Source organism: Telopea speciosissima, chromosome 1 (genome assembly GCF_018873765.1).
Source record: "Telopea speciosissima isolate NSW1024214 ecotype Mountain lineage chromosome 1, Tspe_v1, whole genome shotgun sequence".
NCBI classification, from domain to species: domain Eukaryota; kingdom Viridiplantae; phylum Streptophyta; class Magnoliopsida; order Proteales; family Proteaceae; genus Telopea; species Telopea speciosissima.
The window spans coordinates 33,972,208-33,990,678 of NC_057916.1; the positions used below are offsets into that span (position 1 = coordinate 33,972,208).

At 42.8% G+C, this 18,471-nt stretch overlaps 2 protein-coding genes across 3 annotated transcripts; both read left to right on the forward strand.

Moving 5' to 3' along the window:
* The first annotated feature begins 4,110 nt into the window (after positions 1 to 4,110).
* Positions 4,111 to 4,831, forward strand: LOC122640280 (early light-induced protein 1, chloroplastic-like). Of its 2 annotated transcripts, none has more exons than XM_043833434.1 (2): positions 4,111 to 4,292; positions 4,425 to 4,831. In XM_043833434.1, exons 1-2 carry the CDS (start codon positions 4,122 to 4,124, stop codon positions 4,773 to 4,775), a joined length of 522 nt encoding a protein of 173 aa, XP_043689369.1. In that variant the 5' UTR covers positions 4,111 to 4,121; the 3' UTR covers positions 4,776 to 4,831. The 2 variants fall into 2 exon arrangements, with proteins under 2 accessions (XP_043689369.1, XP_043689376.1); XM_043833441.1 differs by having other exon boundaries at positions 4,111 to 4,282; positions 4,427 to 4,822.
* A 10,358-nt stretch (positions 4,832 to 15,189) lies between these two features.
* On the forward strand, positions 15,190 to 15,869 carry LOC122648639 (early light-induced protein 1, chloroplastic-like). The gene is made up of 2 exons (XM_043841855.1): positions 15,190 to 15,355; positions 15,500 to 15,869. The coding sequence occupies exons 1-2, from the start codon at positions 15,195 to 15,197 to the stop codon at positions 15,846 to 15,848; spliced, it is 510 nt and encodes a 169-aa protein (XP_043697790.1). The 5' UTR covers positions 15,190 to 15,194; the 3' UTR covers positions 15,849 to 15,869.
* The last annotated feature ends 2,602 nt before the right edge of the window (positions 15,870 to 18,471 follow it).

Consider the following 18,471-nt stretch of genomic DNA (forward strand, 5'->3'; position numbering starts at 1 on the left):
GAAAAAGGAGGAAAAGAGGCTAGGAATCACTTGGGGAGGGTCTCTCTACCCAAAATTCCTTTTTGGAAATGTGGGAGGGGACCCTCCTATTTATAGGGAGGGACCCCTTCTCTCTCCTGGCCGGATAAGTCCTCCACGGCGCCGTGGAGATGTCCACGGCGCCATGGGGGACTTTTCCACGATGCCGTGCGTGACGTCAGCAGGCTGATGTCACACCCCCTCATGGCGCCGTGGAAATCCGGTACACATCCCCACGGTGCCGTGGGAAGGCATCCACGGCGCCGTGGGAAGAGTCCACGGCGCTGTGGGAGCGCAGTGCCATATTTCCTTATTTTTGATCCTAAAATGGGCCATTTTGTGCTCAGTATGGTTCTTGGTCTTATGGGTCAGGTATCTTTGAGTCTAAAAAGAGGGAGAGTGCGTCGTCCATCGTCCATGTCCCGTTGTCATCATCGCCAATTAGGGGGTGACAAAAAATCAACGTCTACAGAATGTAATATTCCCTTTCCGCACTCTGCTATTATATTGCTTTAAATATTGGTTATGACTGTGCGTTGGGACACTGTGTCAGTGATCTTGGCAGCTTAGTAGGATGACACGCATCGTCCTAGTCACCCCTTATAATATATTATATCCCTTGTCTGGGATGGGGGCGTGACAAATACGGATCACCCATTATTGGCAATCTGATACCAATACGGATCTCCTGATACGCCCTACCGATACCTCGAACCATGGTTGAAGGGTCGACTTGGTCTATGATTACCAAAACCTTTTGAATGTGGGGAAAACAACGAACTTCCATAAAAAAGTGGTGTTGTGAAATTATTTGACTATGGACTCATTATTGGCTCCCATCCACCTCCATTCTTCATGATCCGAACTACCATTCTCTAATCCATTCAAAGGATTAATTAAGGTAATTAAATAAAAATAGGGTCTATATTCTTTGTGCCGCAGCACAGGCTGCACTCAGACACATGGGGACAATATTTCCATCATTCAGGGGTTGGGGTGGTCATTTCACCCACCGGCCCGCATGTATCTGGGTGCAACCTGCGTCCCCCGCACAAAGAACATTTTCCCAAATTATTCTATGCTCTCAATGGGTGGAGAGAAATAAGGTCATACAGTGACACGATATCATGAACAATTAAGATTCAAGTCTCTCTTCATCCATAGTAAAAAGGGAATTTATTCACTCATCATTGTAATACCACCATTGTTATTACAACTGGATCGAACTCTAAGGGAACTCTATAATAAGTTCCGGACTATCAACAATAGGTGGAGAATCCATGTGTTTTATGTGGTTCTTGTGATGAATCTATTTGACATCTTTTTCTATCATGTGATTGGACTAAGCGTATCTAGGCAACAGGCCCTCTCGGATTGAAAATAGAGCTTCTCTCCAGCCCTTCACTGGCACGACTGTGTGTCTCTCTATTTCATTCCTGAGTCTTGGATAAACAATCTTCTTATTGTTTTTTTTTTCCGATTTTTATTATTACTTGTTATTATATATGACATGCATGTAAGGAACAAGGTGGTACAAGTTAGCTATTAGCAAGGTTCTAAAACTCGGGTTTCGACCAACCAGAAATCGAGTTCGTTTTGGTTTCGACCATATCTCGGTCGAAACCTAGGACTTTCTCCAGACTAACTCGAACCTTGGTTTCGAGGCCCAGAAATTATTTTTTTACCTTAATTCTTGTTGTGCTGCCTATTTTTGACATTTTAAACCCAATCCATGCATTAGTTTCACATAGAGAACACTTAAAATATATTTGTGGTTTTGATCCAAGTTTGATACTTTATTTAGACATGGTATCGAATAAGGTTTGACCGGAACATAACTCCTTCAATATAAATGAGATTTAAGCAATCTTGGATTTGTTAGAAAGCTTTGTTTTGATAGCTTTCCAACAAGTCCAAGATTGCTTAAATCTGATTTATATTGGAGTTATGTACCGGTCAAACTTATTTTGGTGTGTGCGAATGCTGTCAAAATCGCTCTGAATGAAAATATTTTTTTGGACATCAAAACAAATGAATATTTTACCGTACTTTTGGTTTTTAGCAATGTTTTACTATATTAAGATTTATGAAATTTTTAGTTTTGAAAAAAACCCCAGCATTAGAAAGTTGAAAATTGCACCTATCGTCGAGAATTCAATTTTTGTTGTTGGATAGTGGGGTTGATTTTTTGTCCTTTTGGAATTTGATTTTTTTAACTATTTTTATTGGATTCTACCAAAAAAATTTATTTTTATTGGAATCAAATAGGGGGTATTTGCTTATTTATGAATAATATCTTAAGTAAATGAAATACAAATATAAAAACATTTACTTAAATGTTATTAGACATAACTAAGTGTTTGTCCTGGTTTCTAGCCTGGTTTCTGGCATAAATACATGTCTGTCCTAGTTTCGAGCCAAAGTTCCCCTAGTTTTGATGGTCATATATGTCGAAACCACCGAAATATGGTCGAAGCCAGTCGAAATCATCAAAACCCCGATCAAATCTAGGGATTTTATAAAATCTCCCTTCAACTCATCTCGAAAACTTGCGAAACTGAGTTAACTCGGTGGTTTTGACAGGTTTCAATCGAGTTTTTCTTCCATGACTGTTAGTACATTAGTGGTTATTCGATTTGAACATTCACCCTCCAATCCTAGTAACTAGTACAACTGTTTCTCATTTAATTAAATCTCAACACAATTTGATTCCATGTCTCAAATCATGAACTCTATTGCCCTGTTTTAATCTGCACATGCATATTTGACCTGCACTTAAGATTAATTGATTGGGTTTTTTGCATTTTGATAGTTAGATAGGATGTTCTAACATTTGTAGGTTATCATACTACACCAGATAAGATAGAAGCAGAATTAATCAGAACTGTACAAAGATGGAAATTTGCTGGAAAAACAAAGATCGAATTAAAAGAAATTTGAAGCAGCTGTGGAGATCTTAACGACTTTCTCAATCCTTCTAATAATGTTAAAATTCCATGGAACTTAGTTAATACAATGTGATGTGTCTCCAGTGGAAAATATTGTAAATTTCCCTTCTATTTCATAATAAAAAAAAAAAAAAAAAAAGAGGTGGAGAAATGATGACCGTCTATTCTCTTTCCTGTGGTTGAGAAATTTTTTTTGCCCTCCATTCCGATTTACCTGAATCTAATGAGAAAACCAAGCTACCATCTATTAGCTTCAAAGCAGCTATTTGCAATTCTGTATCGACAAAATGCCTGTCCTATCCGAACTTGACAACTGAGGATCCGGACGATACTAAAAAACAAGTCCGAGTACTTGATGAGATGTTTCCTCTTCCAAGTTTAAAATTTATTCCGTCGCTACTCGCTGTGCGAGCTGTAATATTAGGTTCATTGCCTGATGATAAGGTTCACGGCTGTGTCTTCATCCACGTTTCATATTCAACCTGTTGCTATTCAAGCTGAGAGAGGCTGTGTATCCCTAACATAGAGAGCTCAGGTTCTTAGGTTCCTCTCATAGGGTGTGCGAAAATGACGATCTCATTCCACTCGGGCAGTGTGTTCGGACAGAGGGTGAGGTGTCATTTAATTTCTGCCCCTATGAGAGGAACCTAAGAACCTAATCGGACAGAAAACCTGAGAGGAGCACGATCCCGTGAGTAGACTCTACTGCAGAGATACAGAGAAAAGGTAAGAAATTACAAAACCTAGGCCGTTCTTTGCCACTGGCGGATTCTGGAAACTTCAGTTTCATTTGCCGGTGCCTCGGGAACCCACGTCACCCTCTATTAATATGCGACCACAAATGCTTCTACCAGGCACTTTGAACGTATGGAGTGGGAGATATTAAACATATTCAAACAGTGTAACGTGGACTTAATAATGCCCACAACTCCTGCTCCTCCAATTAACTTGCTTTGAAGAGCGAGAGAGAGAGAGAGAGAGAGAGAGGGAGACCTCCCTATATATATGAGTATGTTGGCTCCCAACTTTCTCATCATTGTGTTTCATCGGACAAAGCTTTCACATCTCTATAACTCGAACCAGTTCCCCGCCGCTACGCAGCAATCTTTGTTCACGCTAACTCGAACACACACTATCTTTAAGAGATCTGATCAAATGGCAACCTCAGCAGTAGCCGTGCAGTCCATCTTGACTAACCCTGCAGTGACTCGATTCACCAACAAATGTCGGTCAGATTCAATCGTTACAACTACCTACTTGCCAAGCCTGCATAGAAAGACTAGCTTGCAAGTGCGCTGTATGGCCCAGAAACTCCCCCAAGGGCAATCACCGGTATGGTCTGATGTATTACTAACTTTTGGTGCATTTGTCTTCAAAATTGCTTTGTACCTCTTTAATTAGCTTCCAGTGATACCGATCCACAGTACTAATTACTACTATATGTTGTACGTATCTTGTTTACAGGAGAGCACGAAGTTCGAGGAGGTGTTTGCATTCAGTGGGCCAGCACCTGAGAGGATCAACGGGAGGCTAGCGATGGTGGGGTTCGTGACCGCGTTGGGAGTAGAGCTTGCAAGAGGAGACGATTTGGTAGGACAGCTGATGAACGGAGGGGTGCCGTGGTTCCTTGGGACCACCGCGTTACTTTCCATCGCATCGTTGATTCCTTTGTTTAAGGGAGTGAGTGTACAGTCCAAGTCGGACGGGGTGATGACGTCCGATGCCGAGATGGTGAACGGGAGGTTTGCGATGTTGGGGCTTGTGGCGTTGGTCTTCACTGAGTACCTCAAGGGTGGAGCACTCGTGTAGAACAGATCAAGAGATTTTACTGTTCACCACTAAGTAGTAGAAGTAGCGACAACCCACGTTAGGCAGTGTAAACAATAGACCATTACATATCCTTTAAAAAAAAAAAAAAAAAGAAGCATGCTATGTGTTACTATTCTGTATGATAGCTTGAAAACTGCAGCGGCAAGATAATAAAGCCTAATTGTTTGTCTTTTTATTTGTCTTAATTCTTCTTCTTAATTTCTGATTGTTCGAAACATCTCCCCTCCACACAGGAATTTTACCTCCAACTCTTGACCATTTTTTGACAAAAGAATTTTTATTCATTAAATCGAGAAGGTTGTCAATTGGTTCAATTTAAAAAATAAAATGTGGTAAATACTTTGCATCCAATTGCCTCTGGTTTAAAAATAAAATAAAAATTACATATAAAATGTATCATTACTAAATATAGTATGAAATTTAAGTATTTTATACAATCACATGGGTAATCATTACAAAAGTTTTTTTTTAAGATTTGAAAATTTTCAGTTCCCTTTCCTTTCTCTTTGAAACCAAAATTACTATTTTTTTCACCAACCTTACTGAAATATTTCCCACTACAATATTACCACATGCATTAGATAAGAAAAAGAATTTCCAATTGTGGCTCTTTTTTTTTTTTTTTTTTTGTCTTTTTTTTGATAAAGATCAATAAAAATATATTAAAAATAAGGGGAAAAAGGTAGAAAATTAACGTCTAGGGATACCTAAACGAAATACGAGAAAAAAACTCAATAAAATTTACTTCTCCACCTTCGGCATGGTCATTAGCAGAGAAAGCAACCTGCAGCACAAAAACAAACAAAGTTGACAAAAGCTCAAACAAATCTATAATGGTGTCTCTATTGAGCCTCCCAACCGCGGTTTTGACAAATACAAATTTTACCAAATCAGTGACCCTATTTTTTTCCTTCTAAGATTGTCCACATTTTCTTTTTTCATGTTTCCTTCCTGCAGTACTTGCTCAGAGTTAAGGTGTTTATTGGTTCAATTCCAGATGAATGGTTTGGTTTCGATTTCAGTTCATAACGATATAAAAGGTATATAAACTAAAATTGAGCCAAATACTATTTGGTTCCAAATTTTCAAACCAAAATTGATTACTATTTGATCTCAGTTATTTGTTTTTTTTTATTCGGTTTCAGTTATTCGTTTTGATTATCCGATTTCGTTTGGTTAACCGGTTTGAATTTGGTTTTGGTTTGAGTCTGATTCTATAAGTTCTATAATAGCATTGAGAGGGAGATGAAATTTACAAAATCATTGGGATATCTTCAAGGGTTAAACTATAATTAACCTAGGACTGCAATAGGGTCGGGTGGGCCAGGCTTTATAAAACCTTAGCCCAACCCTAACTCCCCTTAGCTAGGCCCAAGCCCGACCTGGCCCTGACTTAGGGCCTGAAAAATCCAACCCTGACCCACCCTCAGGGTTAGGCTTGGCTGACCTTGATTGACCCTTATCATGGGGAGGGGTAAGGGAGAAGCATGGGCGTTCTAACCCTGAGGGTGGGCGACCTACGCAAAGCTTGGCGTTCCCACACGATCAAGCTGGCTCCTCCATACACAAGGGTTCTCAAAACCCAAGCTTTGTCCAAAATCAAACACCAAGAGAGGGAGAGGAAGAGAGAATGGTTCTAGGAAGGGGAGTACTCCACCGATTTTCCAAGGATGAGAGAGTGCTTCTTGAATTTTGGCAATCTCATGAATATATGTGATTTGCCCTATCACTCCCAAATTGGTAGCACACATGGGCAAGGAATATTGAGTTTCCTATTGGGACTCAATCATCAACCCATCCAATCTTTCCCACCAATGAAAGATCCCTATTGCTAGAGGAATCCAATATTGGGTCCAATATCCAATATTGACCCAACATCTTTCCTTTTCTAACAATCTCCTCCATCCTACTGTAAGATCTAATCTTACAAGAGGATCACGAAAAGAAAATCATGGTCAATCGTGCTGCGTAAATGAATAGAACCAAAAGGAAAGGGGTAGGATCGCAATAAGATTCTACTCAGCTTCTAAAGTGTCAAATCATCAAAGATGCCCAGTAGAGTGTAACAATCAACACCCAAGGTAAGTAGTTAAGACATGCATTAGTCCCCCACAAAATAATGTTGCATGGTTCAATATAAGGCATGTGTTCGAGACTGTCAATCCTCAATGAACCGATACGCCGATCAAGGGATTCAATTACCTTGATTGGACCGAGGAAAAATATTTCAAATAAAATGTTCAAGAAAATAGATAATGGTTTGTAAACATATATCTAAAAACATTTCAAAAACATTTTAAAAATGCTATCGAATCCGGATTTGTGTCCAATCCTGTATAGAATATTCTTCTCAACATATTCCCAATGTATGGGCTGTGAATTCCATGTTGGGCCTCTCTTTCGAATACAGTCAGACACTGTGAATCCAGTGCACCGATATATAGTTAGAGAGACATCAACCGTTGGTGCACCAAAATACACAACATCTGAATGCAACGATAAGGACCCCTCAGGTCAAGGGACCAATCGAGAACTACTTAAGAGAATCTCATTTTCTTTATAAACTTATAGTACACTACATGCGAAATTCTCAAGTGATCCAATCCAATGTACACACCGTATGTGCACTCACACTTGTGTCTTGGAAAAGTAACATTCCTAAGCACACACAGTGTGACCACCATGTCGGAAAGGATGTCCAGTCCTATTCCTAGTGGTGAACAGTTTTAGGTATGAATACCTATGGACAACAATTGAGCTCAACAACTGATCATGCAAATCAAAAATTAAATTCAAAAAGAGTTTGTACATCAGTGCCAATTACCCATAAACTTTATCCCCATATTCCCAACATGTTTCTCAAAAACAATAGGAGATAATGCTTTAGTCATAGGGTTAGATAAATTATCTGTTGTGCCAACCTTAGCTATGGTTATGTCACCACACTGAATGATCTCACGAATCAAGTGATACTTCCGCTCCACATGCTCATTCCTTTGATGAGCTCTTGGTTCCTTTACTTATGCTATAGCTCCCTTGTTGTCACATAACAATGGTATGAGTTGCTCCACTAGCTTAGACACCATGCCTAAGTTGATCAAGAATTTCTTGAACCAAACACCTTCCTTGGCTGCTTCACTAGCTTTCAAGTACTCAGCTTCTGTTGTGGAATCGACTGTTGACTTTTCTTTGGCACTCCTCCAAATCACTGCATCACCACCAATCATAAAGACCATCCTAGAGGTGGACTTTCTATCATCCTTGTCAGTTTGGAAGTCCGAATCGGTATATCCAACTACTCACAGCTGATCACAACCGTAAACAAGGAAGTAATCCTTGGTCCTCCTTAGATACTTGAGGATCCCCTTGACAGCTGTCCAATGTTCTTGTCCCGGATTAGATTGATATCGACTTATAATCCCCATAGTGTGACAAATGTCAGGTCTGATACACAACATGGCATACATAAGACTTCCTACTATCGAAGCATAGGGAACTCTTTTCATAGCCTCAACATCCTCAGAAGTTTGAGGGCATTGTGACTTGGAAAGACCGATTTCATGTTTGAGAGGCACATTACCTCTCTTATAATCTTACATGTTGAACCTGTTAAGCACTTTGTCAATGGAAGTGGATTGTGACAATCCCAACATCCTCTTCTTGCGATCTCTCACAAGCTTAATTCCTAGGATGTAACTGGCTTCACCCAATCTTTCATTGAGAATGTTTTGGATAACCACATCTTTACAGATGAAAGTAACTCCATATCATTTCCAATGAGAAGTATATCATCCACATATAGACCAAGGAAACAGACGGCACCTCCACAATTTTCTTATACACGTATGGTTCATCAATGTTTTGCTCAAACTCAAATTCCTTGATAGTTTGATCAAAATGGATGTTCCAGGGGCTAGGAGTCACTCCGGATGGCTAGGTGAGTGACTTAGATGGCCTTGGCCACCCGAAGTCCAGCTAGTAGTGCCTCGTACTCTGCTTCATTATTGGATGCCTGAAAGGTGAATCAGAGAGCATATTGGATTCGAAAACCCTCGGGGCTGGTGAGTATGAAGCCAGCCCCACTTCCTGCCGTACTACTCGAACCGTCCACTAACATCTTTCATGATCCACGGTCATGCTCCTCTGGTTCCTCTGCTTCTGGCTTGATATTAGATAGGGTGCATTCGACAACAAAGTCCGCCAGGGCCTGACCCTTGATGGCCGTCCGAGGTTGGAATTTGATGTCATGCACACTTAACTCTACTGCCCAAGCGATCAGTCGTCCAGAGACATCTGGTTTGTGCAATACCTTCTTTAGTGGTAGGTAAGTGAGTACCACGACCGTGTGGGCCTGGAAGTATGGCCGTAGCTTCCTTGCCGCGATCACCAGTGCATAGGCTACTTTCTCAATTTTTATGTACCTGGTCTCTGCATCCATCAGGACATGGCTGACATAGTAGATGGGTCTCTATACTTTACCTTCTTCCTTTAGCAGTACTGCGCTTATCGCAACTGGGGTGGTGGCCAAGTAGAGTTGCAACTCTTCATTAGGCTCTGGTCGCCCAAGTAGTGGTGGACTCTCTAGGTACTTTTTCAACTCCTCGAACGCTCTTTGACACTCCTCTGTCCATGTAAAGTCTTTAGGACTTCGGAGGTTCTTCAATGTCTTGAAGAATGGTAGGCACTTGTCTCCCACCCGTGACATGAACCTTGAAAGGGCCGCAACCCTTCCATTTAGTCTTTGTACTTCCCTGACCGTCCGGGGTGGAGTCATCTCCTGAATGGCCTTGATCTTTGATGGGTTGCCCTCTATTCCGCGTACTGAGACCATAAAGCCCAGGAACTCTCCTGATGTTACGCCAAAGGCGCACTTTGCGGGGTTTAGCCTCATCTGATTCTTTCTCAGTACTCTGAACGCTTCCTCCAGGTCGGTCAGGTGTTGTTGGGCTTGGACGTTTTTCAAGAGCATATCGTCCACGTACACCTCCATGTTGCATCCGATCTGTTCCTTGAACATCTTATTGACCATCCTCTGGTAGGTGGCTCCTGCGTTCTTTAGCCCGAATGGCATGACGCGATAGCAGTAGTTCTCCTTGTCCATCCGGAATGCGGTATAGGACTCATCATCCTCATTTATGAGGATTTGGTTGTACCCAGAGTAGGCATCCACGAAGCTCAACATCTCATGGCCGACGATAGCGTCGATCAATAAGTCGATCCTAGGTAGCGGGTACTCATCCTTCTGGCATGCCTTGTTCAAATCTGTGTAGTCGACGTACATCCTCCACTTTCCGTATGGTTTAAGTACCATGACCACGTTCACGAGCCAGGTTGGAAACTTCTCTTCTCTGATGAATCTCGACTGGTTCAACTTCTTGACCTCTTCTTTGATGACTGCCTGTCGGTCAAGGGTATAATTTTGTCGTTTCTATTGGATGGGCTTCCTGACTGGGTCTATGTGTAGCCTATGCTCGGCTATGCACCGGGGTATGCCTGGCATGTCGGAGGTCGACCATGCAAAGACATCTATGTTCTCTTGGAGGAGACGCCCAAGCTTGTCTTTCTGTTCCTTGCTCAATAGCGATCCAACCTGTACTACCTTGGAGGGATCGTCCTTGCTAAGGGGACATGGGACGAGGTCCTCCACTGGCCTTCCTCTTCTCTCTGTCAGTTCATCTCTCTGGTCACTGACAAGGTTCTCCACGCACAGTGCCATTCCACGGGTATTGCTGTTGTTCTTCTTGATGAAGGTTGCATAACACTCCCTGGCTTTCTTTTGGTCTCCTTAGACCTCGCCCACCCCATTCTTTGTTGGGAACTTCATCTTCAGGTGGATGGGTGATACAACTCCTCTAAGGGCCGTTAGAGATGGTCGCTCGAGGAGGCCGTTGAAGGATACCACGGACTTAATAACTATAAAGTTTACCATGATTGTTATCTGCTTAGAGTGTTCTCCAAAGGTGACGGGCAACTCTATTGTTCCTCTGATGGAGGTGGTAGCGCCCTAGAACCCGTAGAGGTAGGTGAGCTCTGGTTTGAGTTGGTCGTCGCTGAACTTGAACTGCCTGTAGGCTTCTACTGAGAGCACGTCCACGGATGCCCCAGTGTCTACTAACATCCTATGCACGGGTCGGTTGGCTACCTCCACCTGTACTACCAAGGCATCCTCATGTGTAAAGCTCAGTCCTTCCAGGTCTGCATCCAAGAAGGAGATTATCGTTTCGGTCTTGGCTACCTTGCTTGGCTTCTCTGCTACTCCCACGAACCTGGCATGGGCTTTGGCCTTCCTGGTAGACTCCTTCCCAAGTCCTTCCAGTATGGTGAGGATGGGGGCTCCCTTGGTGCCGCTTGATTCTACTCCATCTCTCCTCTCTTCTAGGCGGTCTCACTCCCTATCTCGGTCTGTTCTTCTTTCTTCCCATCTTGGCTCTTCTCTTTCTCAGTCACGGTCTCTGCCTCCTTAGCCCGAATAGTCATCACACCCTCCTTTCACGTACTTGTTTAAGCTCCCTGCCTTTACAAGTCTCTCTCTCTCTCTCTCTTCAGTTGGATGCAGTCCTCTGTGTCATGACCAATATCCTTGTGGAAGAGACAGTACTTGTTGGGGTTGCGCTTCTCAGGTCCTGCTAGCATGGGTCGTGGCCAATGGAGTAGGTCACGGTCTTGGATCTGTATGAGGATCTGAGACCTGGTGGTATTCAGGGGTGTGAACTTAGGGTTGCTTGTTCTATCACTCATCTTTGAGTGACGGTCGGTCCTTCCTGACTGGTTGTCGTCCTTCTCCTATCGATGCTCGGCCCTCGATCTCTTACTTTCTTTGTGGTCATCCAGCGCCGACCTCTTGTTATCCTGTGGCTTGGCCTCGATCACTTTCTTTCGAGCCTGTAGTACCTTGGCCATGTTGGCAAACTCATTACACCGCTCCAGAAGGTCCTTCATTATTTTGGTCTCGTGTCGGGCTAGGTCCTTGATCAAGTCTAGGTCTCTGATGCCACTAGCTAAGGCTGCATGCTGGGCCTGGTCGTCTAAGTCTCGGACCTCCAAGGACTCCTTGGTGAACCTGGTGACGTACTTCCTGAGGGACTCCCCAGGGTTCTGTTCCACGTTCAACAGATTGATCGTGGTCTTCTTCTGCTTGACGCTGCTCTGGAAGCAGGTGATAAATTATTCGTAGAGTTTCAAACGAATCTATCGATCTAGGTCGTAGCCTGAAAAACCATGAGGTAGCTGCACCCTTGAGGGATGCAGGGAATGCTCGTCCGATCCCCCGTACAGGGTCATCATCCCATTGAAGTAGTTGATATGGTCATTAGGGTTTGTGGTACCACTATAGAGTTCGAAAGTGGGTAGCCTAAACCGGGAGGGGAGTGTGGCTGCCATGATCTCTGCCGAGAATGGGTGTTATCCTGGTACCGAGTGTGTCTCACCCTTTATCTGCTTCTTTAGCCCTTCCAGCTTCTCGTCCAAATCTTGGAGTTTTTTGTCATACCTAGCAGGACGTTTGCTGCGACCTCGCTCTCGATCTCTCCTTGAAGTTCCCTCCCACCATGAGTTTTGACGGGGTGGTGAGTAGTCACGACGCGACGAACCTTGGCGCAAACGTGAGGGACTTTCTTCTCGGTAGGTCTGGCTCCGCCTTGGTGTGTGACTTCCTCCTAGTCGCCCTTGGAATACTAACCTCCTGATTGAACCTTCTGGACTAGGTACCACCGACCTGTGTGTTGATGTCACCCCACATCCCTAACGTATTGGCAGGTCCGCCGTTCTCCTGGGATGCTGCAAAGGATCTCTTTGCTAGTGAGTGGGACTTGCACGCCTTGCGAGTCTCTCTGATCTTTCACCCCTAGGAGGTGGTTTGGCTCTTGTCGAGGGATGGGCTCTGTTCTTGGTGGTGGTAACGCCCTACGGCGGTGGGACGTCGCCAGCTGCCTCAGATAGTCTCGAAAGAGTCGTTGGTCATTGAGGATTTGTCGTTGCAACTCATTGACCTGACCCATAGTCGTCGGTGCATTAGGGTCAGGTACTGGCTCCACGGCTACTTCGTGGTTGAGGTCGACTACCTCAACCTAGTGGTTCTCAGGGATTTCCCTCTCTTGAGAGACATGGTCATTGGCTCTGCAACGTGAGCTCTCTGGTGGAGATGACCCATTCCTCTCCCTCGTAGCATTGTTGGTGGAGGGAGCGACCTTCTTACCCCGTGGTGCCATGGAGTAGTTGAGGAATCGAGCTAGTAGGTTGGCTAGCGTCGTTCCCAAAGACGGCGCTAATCTATTGCGTCAAGAAATCGCCAGGTGGTCCCTTCGAGTGTCGTAACCTGCAAAAGGACCTGGGTGACAAAGGAGAACCAGTGTAGTTCCGGCCTAGGACTCTTCGATGCCTAAGTTAGATCTCTCTGAGCAAACAGATGAATAGTTAGAATTCAAGATGAGTTAATGGGGTAGAGTACCTTGGAATTTATAGTGGAGTGTAGCGGTGTGGAGAGTCTCAGTTGGTAACGAGTAGTCCTCGTAGTAGATAGACGTTCCTAGTTGGTAGGACTCATCTCTTGGTTGGTTGCTCTCCCATGGGAGGTACAGTCCCAGTAGGGAGAATTTTCTCAGTAGATAGACATGCATGCGCCCATGTATATAGGATAAGTTCCTTGGTGCATGAGTCCGTATGGAATTGTACCTTTAGCAGGTGGTACCCTCAACTCATGAGGTGAAGTATATCTTGTCGGTGATGGTAGTAGCTTGCGTGTAGTACTTGGACTTGGTCCTTGGACTTCCTTATTGGTTCTTTGCCTTCCAGGCTAATCAAGTGAGATGTAACGTGGTCGGGCTTGAGATAGCCTTCCCACTTGGGCTAGGACACATGGCGACTCACGATTGGTCGGTGTAATTTTGGGTTTATCATTGTGTTTCACGCCCGCATGAAACACATAGAGATTGACTTCCATTTTGTTTGCGAGCGGGTCACGAATCGCCAGCTCAGTCCAATTTATTAGTATTGTAGATCAGCTAGCTGATGTATTGACCAAGGGTCTTCCTATGATACGGTTCCAAATTATGCGGGACAAGATGAAGGTCCGACAACCTGGCCCTTCATCTTGAGGGGGTGTATTGACTGATATAAGAGATTTCCCACATAGTGGAAACTCTTTATTCGATATCCTTGATTAGTTCCCCATTCCTTATAGACTTCTATCTATTAGTGGCATATGATATCACATATATCTTTCTATTTGTAATCCTCTCGATTAGGGTTGTAAGCCTCTCTTGTATATAATCTTTTCTTGGTGACTAATCTTAATCAATGGAATTTCATTATACAACAAGACCGATCTTAGAGGCAAAGGAAATAAAAAATTAATGACTGATAGAACAGTACACTGAAAGTCCTTTACTCGACACGAATATAACATAATTCCTTCACCCTTAATAAATTGTGAAGTTTCAATGATTTACAAAGTTAGACCAATCTTAGAGCCAAAGAAAATGAAAATTAATGACTGATAGGAGAGTACACCGAAAGTCCTTTACTCCGACACCACCGATATAACTCAAATCCTTCACCATTAATAAATTATAAAGTTTCATGATTTGCAGCGTTGGACCGACTTTAGAGACAAGGAAAATGAAAAAGATAAATATACACTAAAGAGCGGAGTCTCACACACACTAAGACGGAGTTTATTTGTTGAAGTCTAGGACAGAATAGATGCTTTTTTTTTTTTAAGTAAATGAATAGATGCTTGAAATAGACGAAGGGAGAAGGAGAGACGTCCCAACTCCCAACTCTCTATGAAGATAGAGATATATAAGACAAACACAGAAGAGAAGAGAAGAGAAGAGAAGAGAAGAGAGCGGAGCCAACTATTGACATATTGAGGCACCCGTACTTGAAGGATGTTTCGTCATCTACGTTTAAAATTCTTTCCGTCGCTATGTGAGCTGAGAACCTTAGACTGTGTTAGGTAAATTTCAAAACGAAATTACAAAACTTAGACCGTTCCTAGCCATGAATTCTGGAATGTTCACTCCCATTTGCCGGTGCATACAGAACCCACGTCACCCTTTATTAACGTGTGACTGAAAATACTTCAAAATCATGAACCTATGGAGTGGGAGATAACAAAACAGTGTAACGTGGACTTACTTAACAAAACAATGCCCACCACTCGTGCTCCCCACCAAACAAACCCAACTTGCCCCAAGAGGGAACGGGGAGCCCTCTATATATATGACTATGTTAGCACTCAATTTTCTCATCATTGTGTTTCATCCGACAAAGCTTCCACATCTCTGTAAGTAACTAAACAAGAGATTTTCATCAAACCAGTTCCCCGCCGCTACGCAGCAATCTTTGTTCACGCTAACTCGAACACACACTATCTTTATCTTTAAGAGATCTGATCAAATGGCAACCTCAGTAGTAGCCGTGCAGTCCATCTTGACTAACCCTGCAGTGACTCGATTCACCAACAAATGTCGGTCAGATTCAATCCTTACAACCACCTACTTGCCAAGCCTGCATAGAAAGACTAGCTTGCAAGTGCGCTGTATGGCCCAGAAACTCCCCCAAGAGCAATCACCGGTATGCATGGTCTGATGTATTACTAGCTTTTGGTGCATTTGTCTTCAAAATTGCTTTCTACCTCTTTAATTAGCTTCCAGTGAAACCGATCCAGAGTACTAATTATTACTCTATGTTGTATCTTGTTTACAGGAGAGCACGAAGTTCTTAGACGTGTTTGCATTCAGTGGGCCAGCACCTGAGAGAATCAACGGGAGGCTAGCGATGGTGGGATTCGTGACTGCTTTGGGAGTAGAGCTTGCGAGAGGAGATGATTTGGTAGGACAGCTGATGAACGGAGGGGTGCCGTGGTTCCTTGGGACCACCGCGCTACTGTCCATCGCATCGTTGATTCCATTGTTTAAGGGAGTGAGTGTACAGTCCAAGTCGGACGGGGTGATGACGTCGGATGCCGAGATGGTGAACGGGAGGTTTGCGATGATGGGGCTTGTGGCGTTGGTCTTCACTGAGTATCTCAAGGGTGGAGCACTCGTGTAGAACAGATAATTAAGAGAATTAGTATACGTACACCACTAATTAAGTAGTAGGAGAAGTAGGCAACCCACGTTAGGCAGTGTGTGTAAACATGTGTACGTACGTCTTTCTTAAGTAACAATCCATGCCATGGGTTTCTATTCTGTATGATAGCTTCGAAACTGCAGCGGAAACATGAAGATATAATAAAGCCTAACTGTTTGCCCCTCTCTCTTCTTCGTTTCATGTTAACAACACATAATATTGCCATAGTTGCATCACAATAATCAATAAGTACCTGTAAAATAATAATAATAATAATAATAATCAATCAGTTGTGTTCTGATCAGTATAGTGCCGATCATAGGATCGGCTGATGTGGCATTCCATTAGTTAGTTTGTTAGGACAATTGTGTGAATTTGTTAGTGGTCAGGTTAGTAGGGCAAATTGGATAATTAGAGGGTAAATGACTGTTATAAATTGGGAATGAGTGGTCATGTAGGGTTATCAAGAATTAATCCAATCTCTCTTCTTGATAACCCTATAATATAAGTGGTCCACCATGATATACATCAAACTTCTCACGTTGTAGGAGTGCCCGGCCACTATATCTTGACAATCCTACAGTGTTATTCCTTTGCCAATGCAAATAAGGGCTTACTCACTGGATTCTTCACCTTGCACGTACACCACTAGTATGCTAGTACCTTGAATGAACAACAATTCTTGATCGTAGCATGGATCCAGCTTCACATCGGTCAAATCTTGTACTTCAATTCTGCAATTACTCCTCTTGTATAGCTTTTATGCTCATTGACCTTTGCTACTTCACAGCAGTTCGGGTTCACTTGCATATACTGCTATTGTGGTGGGTACCTATCAGATACTCGTCACTCCTTGATAGATCTTTTCTCCAGCTGAAGTTCAACCGGTGACTCTCAAGGATTGTTCCCTATATTCAACACCACTTGTACTAGCTTTAAGAGCATCATCATCACCAATATCATTATCTCTTGCACATATCCCCATCATCAAGTACCGTGGGTGGAAGAACTAGAACAATGAGAAAATCAATAAACAATTGATTTCTTTTTTTCCGTATGGTGGCATCTCACACGCATTTGTCAAGGCTGACCTATTTTTGCTTTTTTGTTTCCCTCTATCGGTTACACATATGAACCTTACTCTAATACTTTTTGTTAGAAAACTAATCATTTTCTTAATTATGTGAAAATTAATGGAGATACATAACAATTAAGTATGCGCAACTTAGGGCTGCAACAGAGTCTGGGTTGGGCCGGGCTTTATAGAACCCTAGCCCAACCCTAAGTCCCCTAAGTTGGGCCTAGGCTTGACCCAACTCTGACTCAGGGTCAGAAAAATCCAACCCTGACCCGCCCTCAAGGTCGAGCCGGGCTGACCCAGATTGGTCCTAATCATGGGGAGGGGGAAGGAAATGCATGGGTTGGAATGGGCCGGGGAGAAAGTTATCAATTTTACGTAAAATAACACTGTAATAAAATGTATTATATCATATATTGTCTTCATATATAATACCCTATATTATATAATAAATGTAGGTGACATTTAAAGTTTATAATATATGTATTATATCAATATATATTTTATAGCATAACTTAAAAAAGATCGGGCCGGGCCAGGTTTAGCCCAAGGCCTCAGCCCTAGTCCAACCCGACCGTGACTCAGGGACAGAAATATCCAGTCCTAACCCGCCCTCAGGGCCAAATATCTCAGCCCAGACCATGTTCGGGCTCAGGGCAAATTCGGGTCGACAGGGTCAAACTTGCACTCCTAGCATAAATGTAATAACTTAGACAAATCAAATTAAACCAACGACAAAAGAACATATCAATTTTTAAAGTGAAAAACCTTTCAAGGTGAAAGGAAAACACCATGGGACCTAGTCGCAAACAAAAGAACATATCAATTTTCTGGAAATTTATTGAGATTGTATTGCTTCTCCATCGATTGATAAAGCAAGGAAGGATATCTGCAACTCATCTTCCCTTTTTCCAAATCCTAAACGACTTGGGGAAGATGAGTTGCAGGCTTTTTTTCTTGTAAAGGTATTTTTGTCATTTTACCCATTTAACGTTGTTAGTCCTACACTAACGGAACGAGGGTATGTGTTAACTTTTTACAAAAGTAGAGGTAAGGGTACATGAAATTTCTCAAAATTGACGAGTGTTTTTATAATTACATGATACCTCATGAGAGGTACATGAAAATTTCCCAAAATTAAAAAAGGTGAGAAGATATTAGAGATCTTTATATTTTTTTCATAACCTGAAGTATGCAATATTTTGCCAAATTTTGGGGTGACCGTGATATTGTGTACTTATAAGGTGGGGATCGTGAAATTTTACCCGTTTTTTGGGTAAGTGAAATTGGTTTCTACTTCTTACCGCCTCGACAATGTGTGTGTGGGTCCCCCAATTTAAGACTTCCACCTCCCCAGAGAAAAGCCAATGCGCAGAAGTCGGACATGAGAGCCTGCACGTAGGTGGCGACCTGAGGAGCTGGGAAGGAAGGCGACTCCCCCGTTTCGAACCTTAATCACCTACCTTCTACTTTCTAGCTTATTCTGCTTCTTCTTAATAGCGTTATGGGTGCACTCTCACAGAC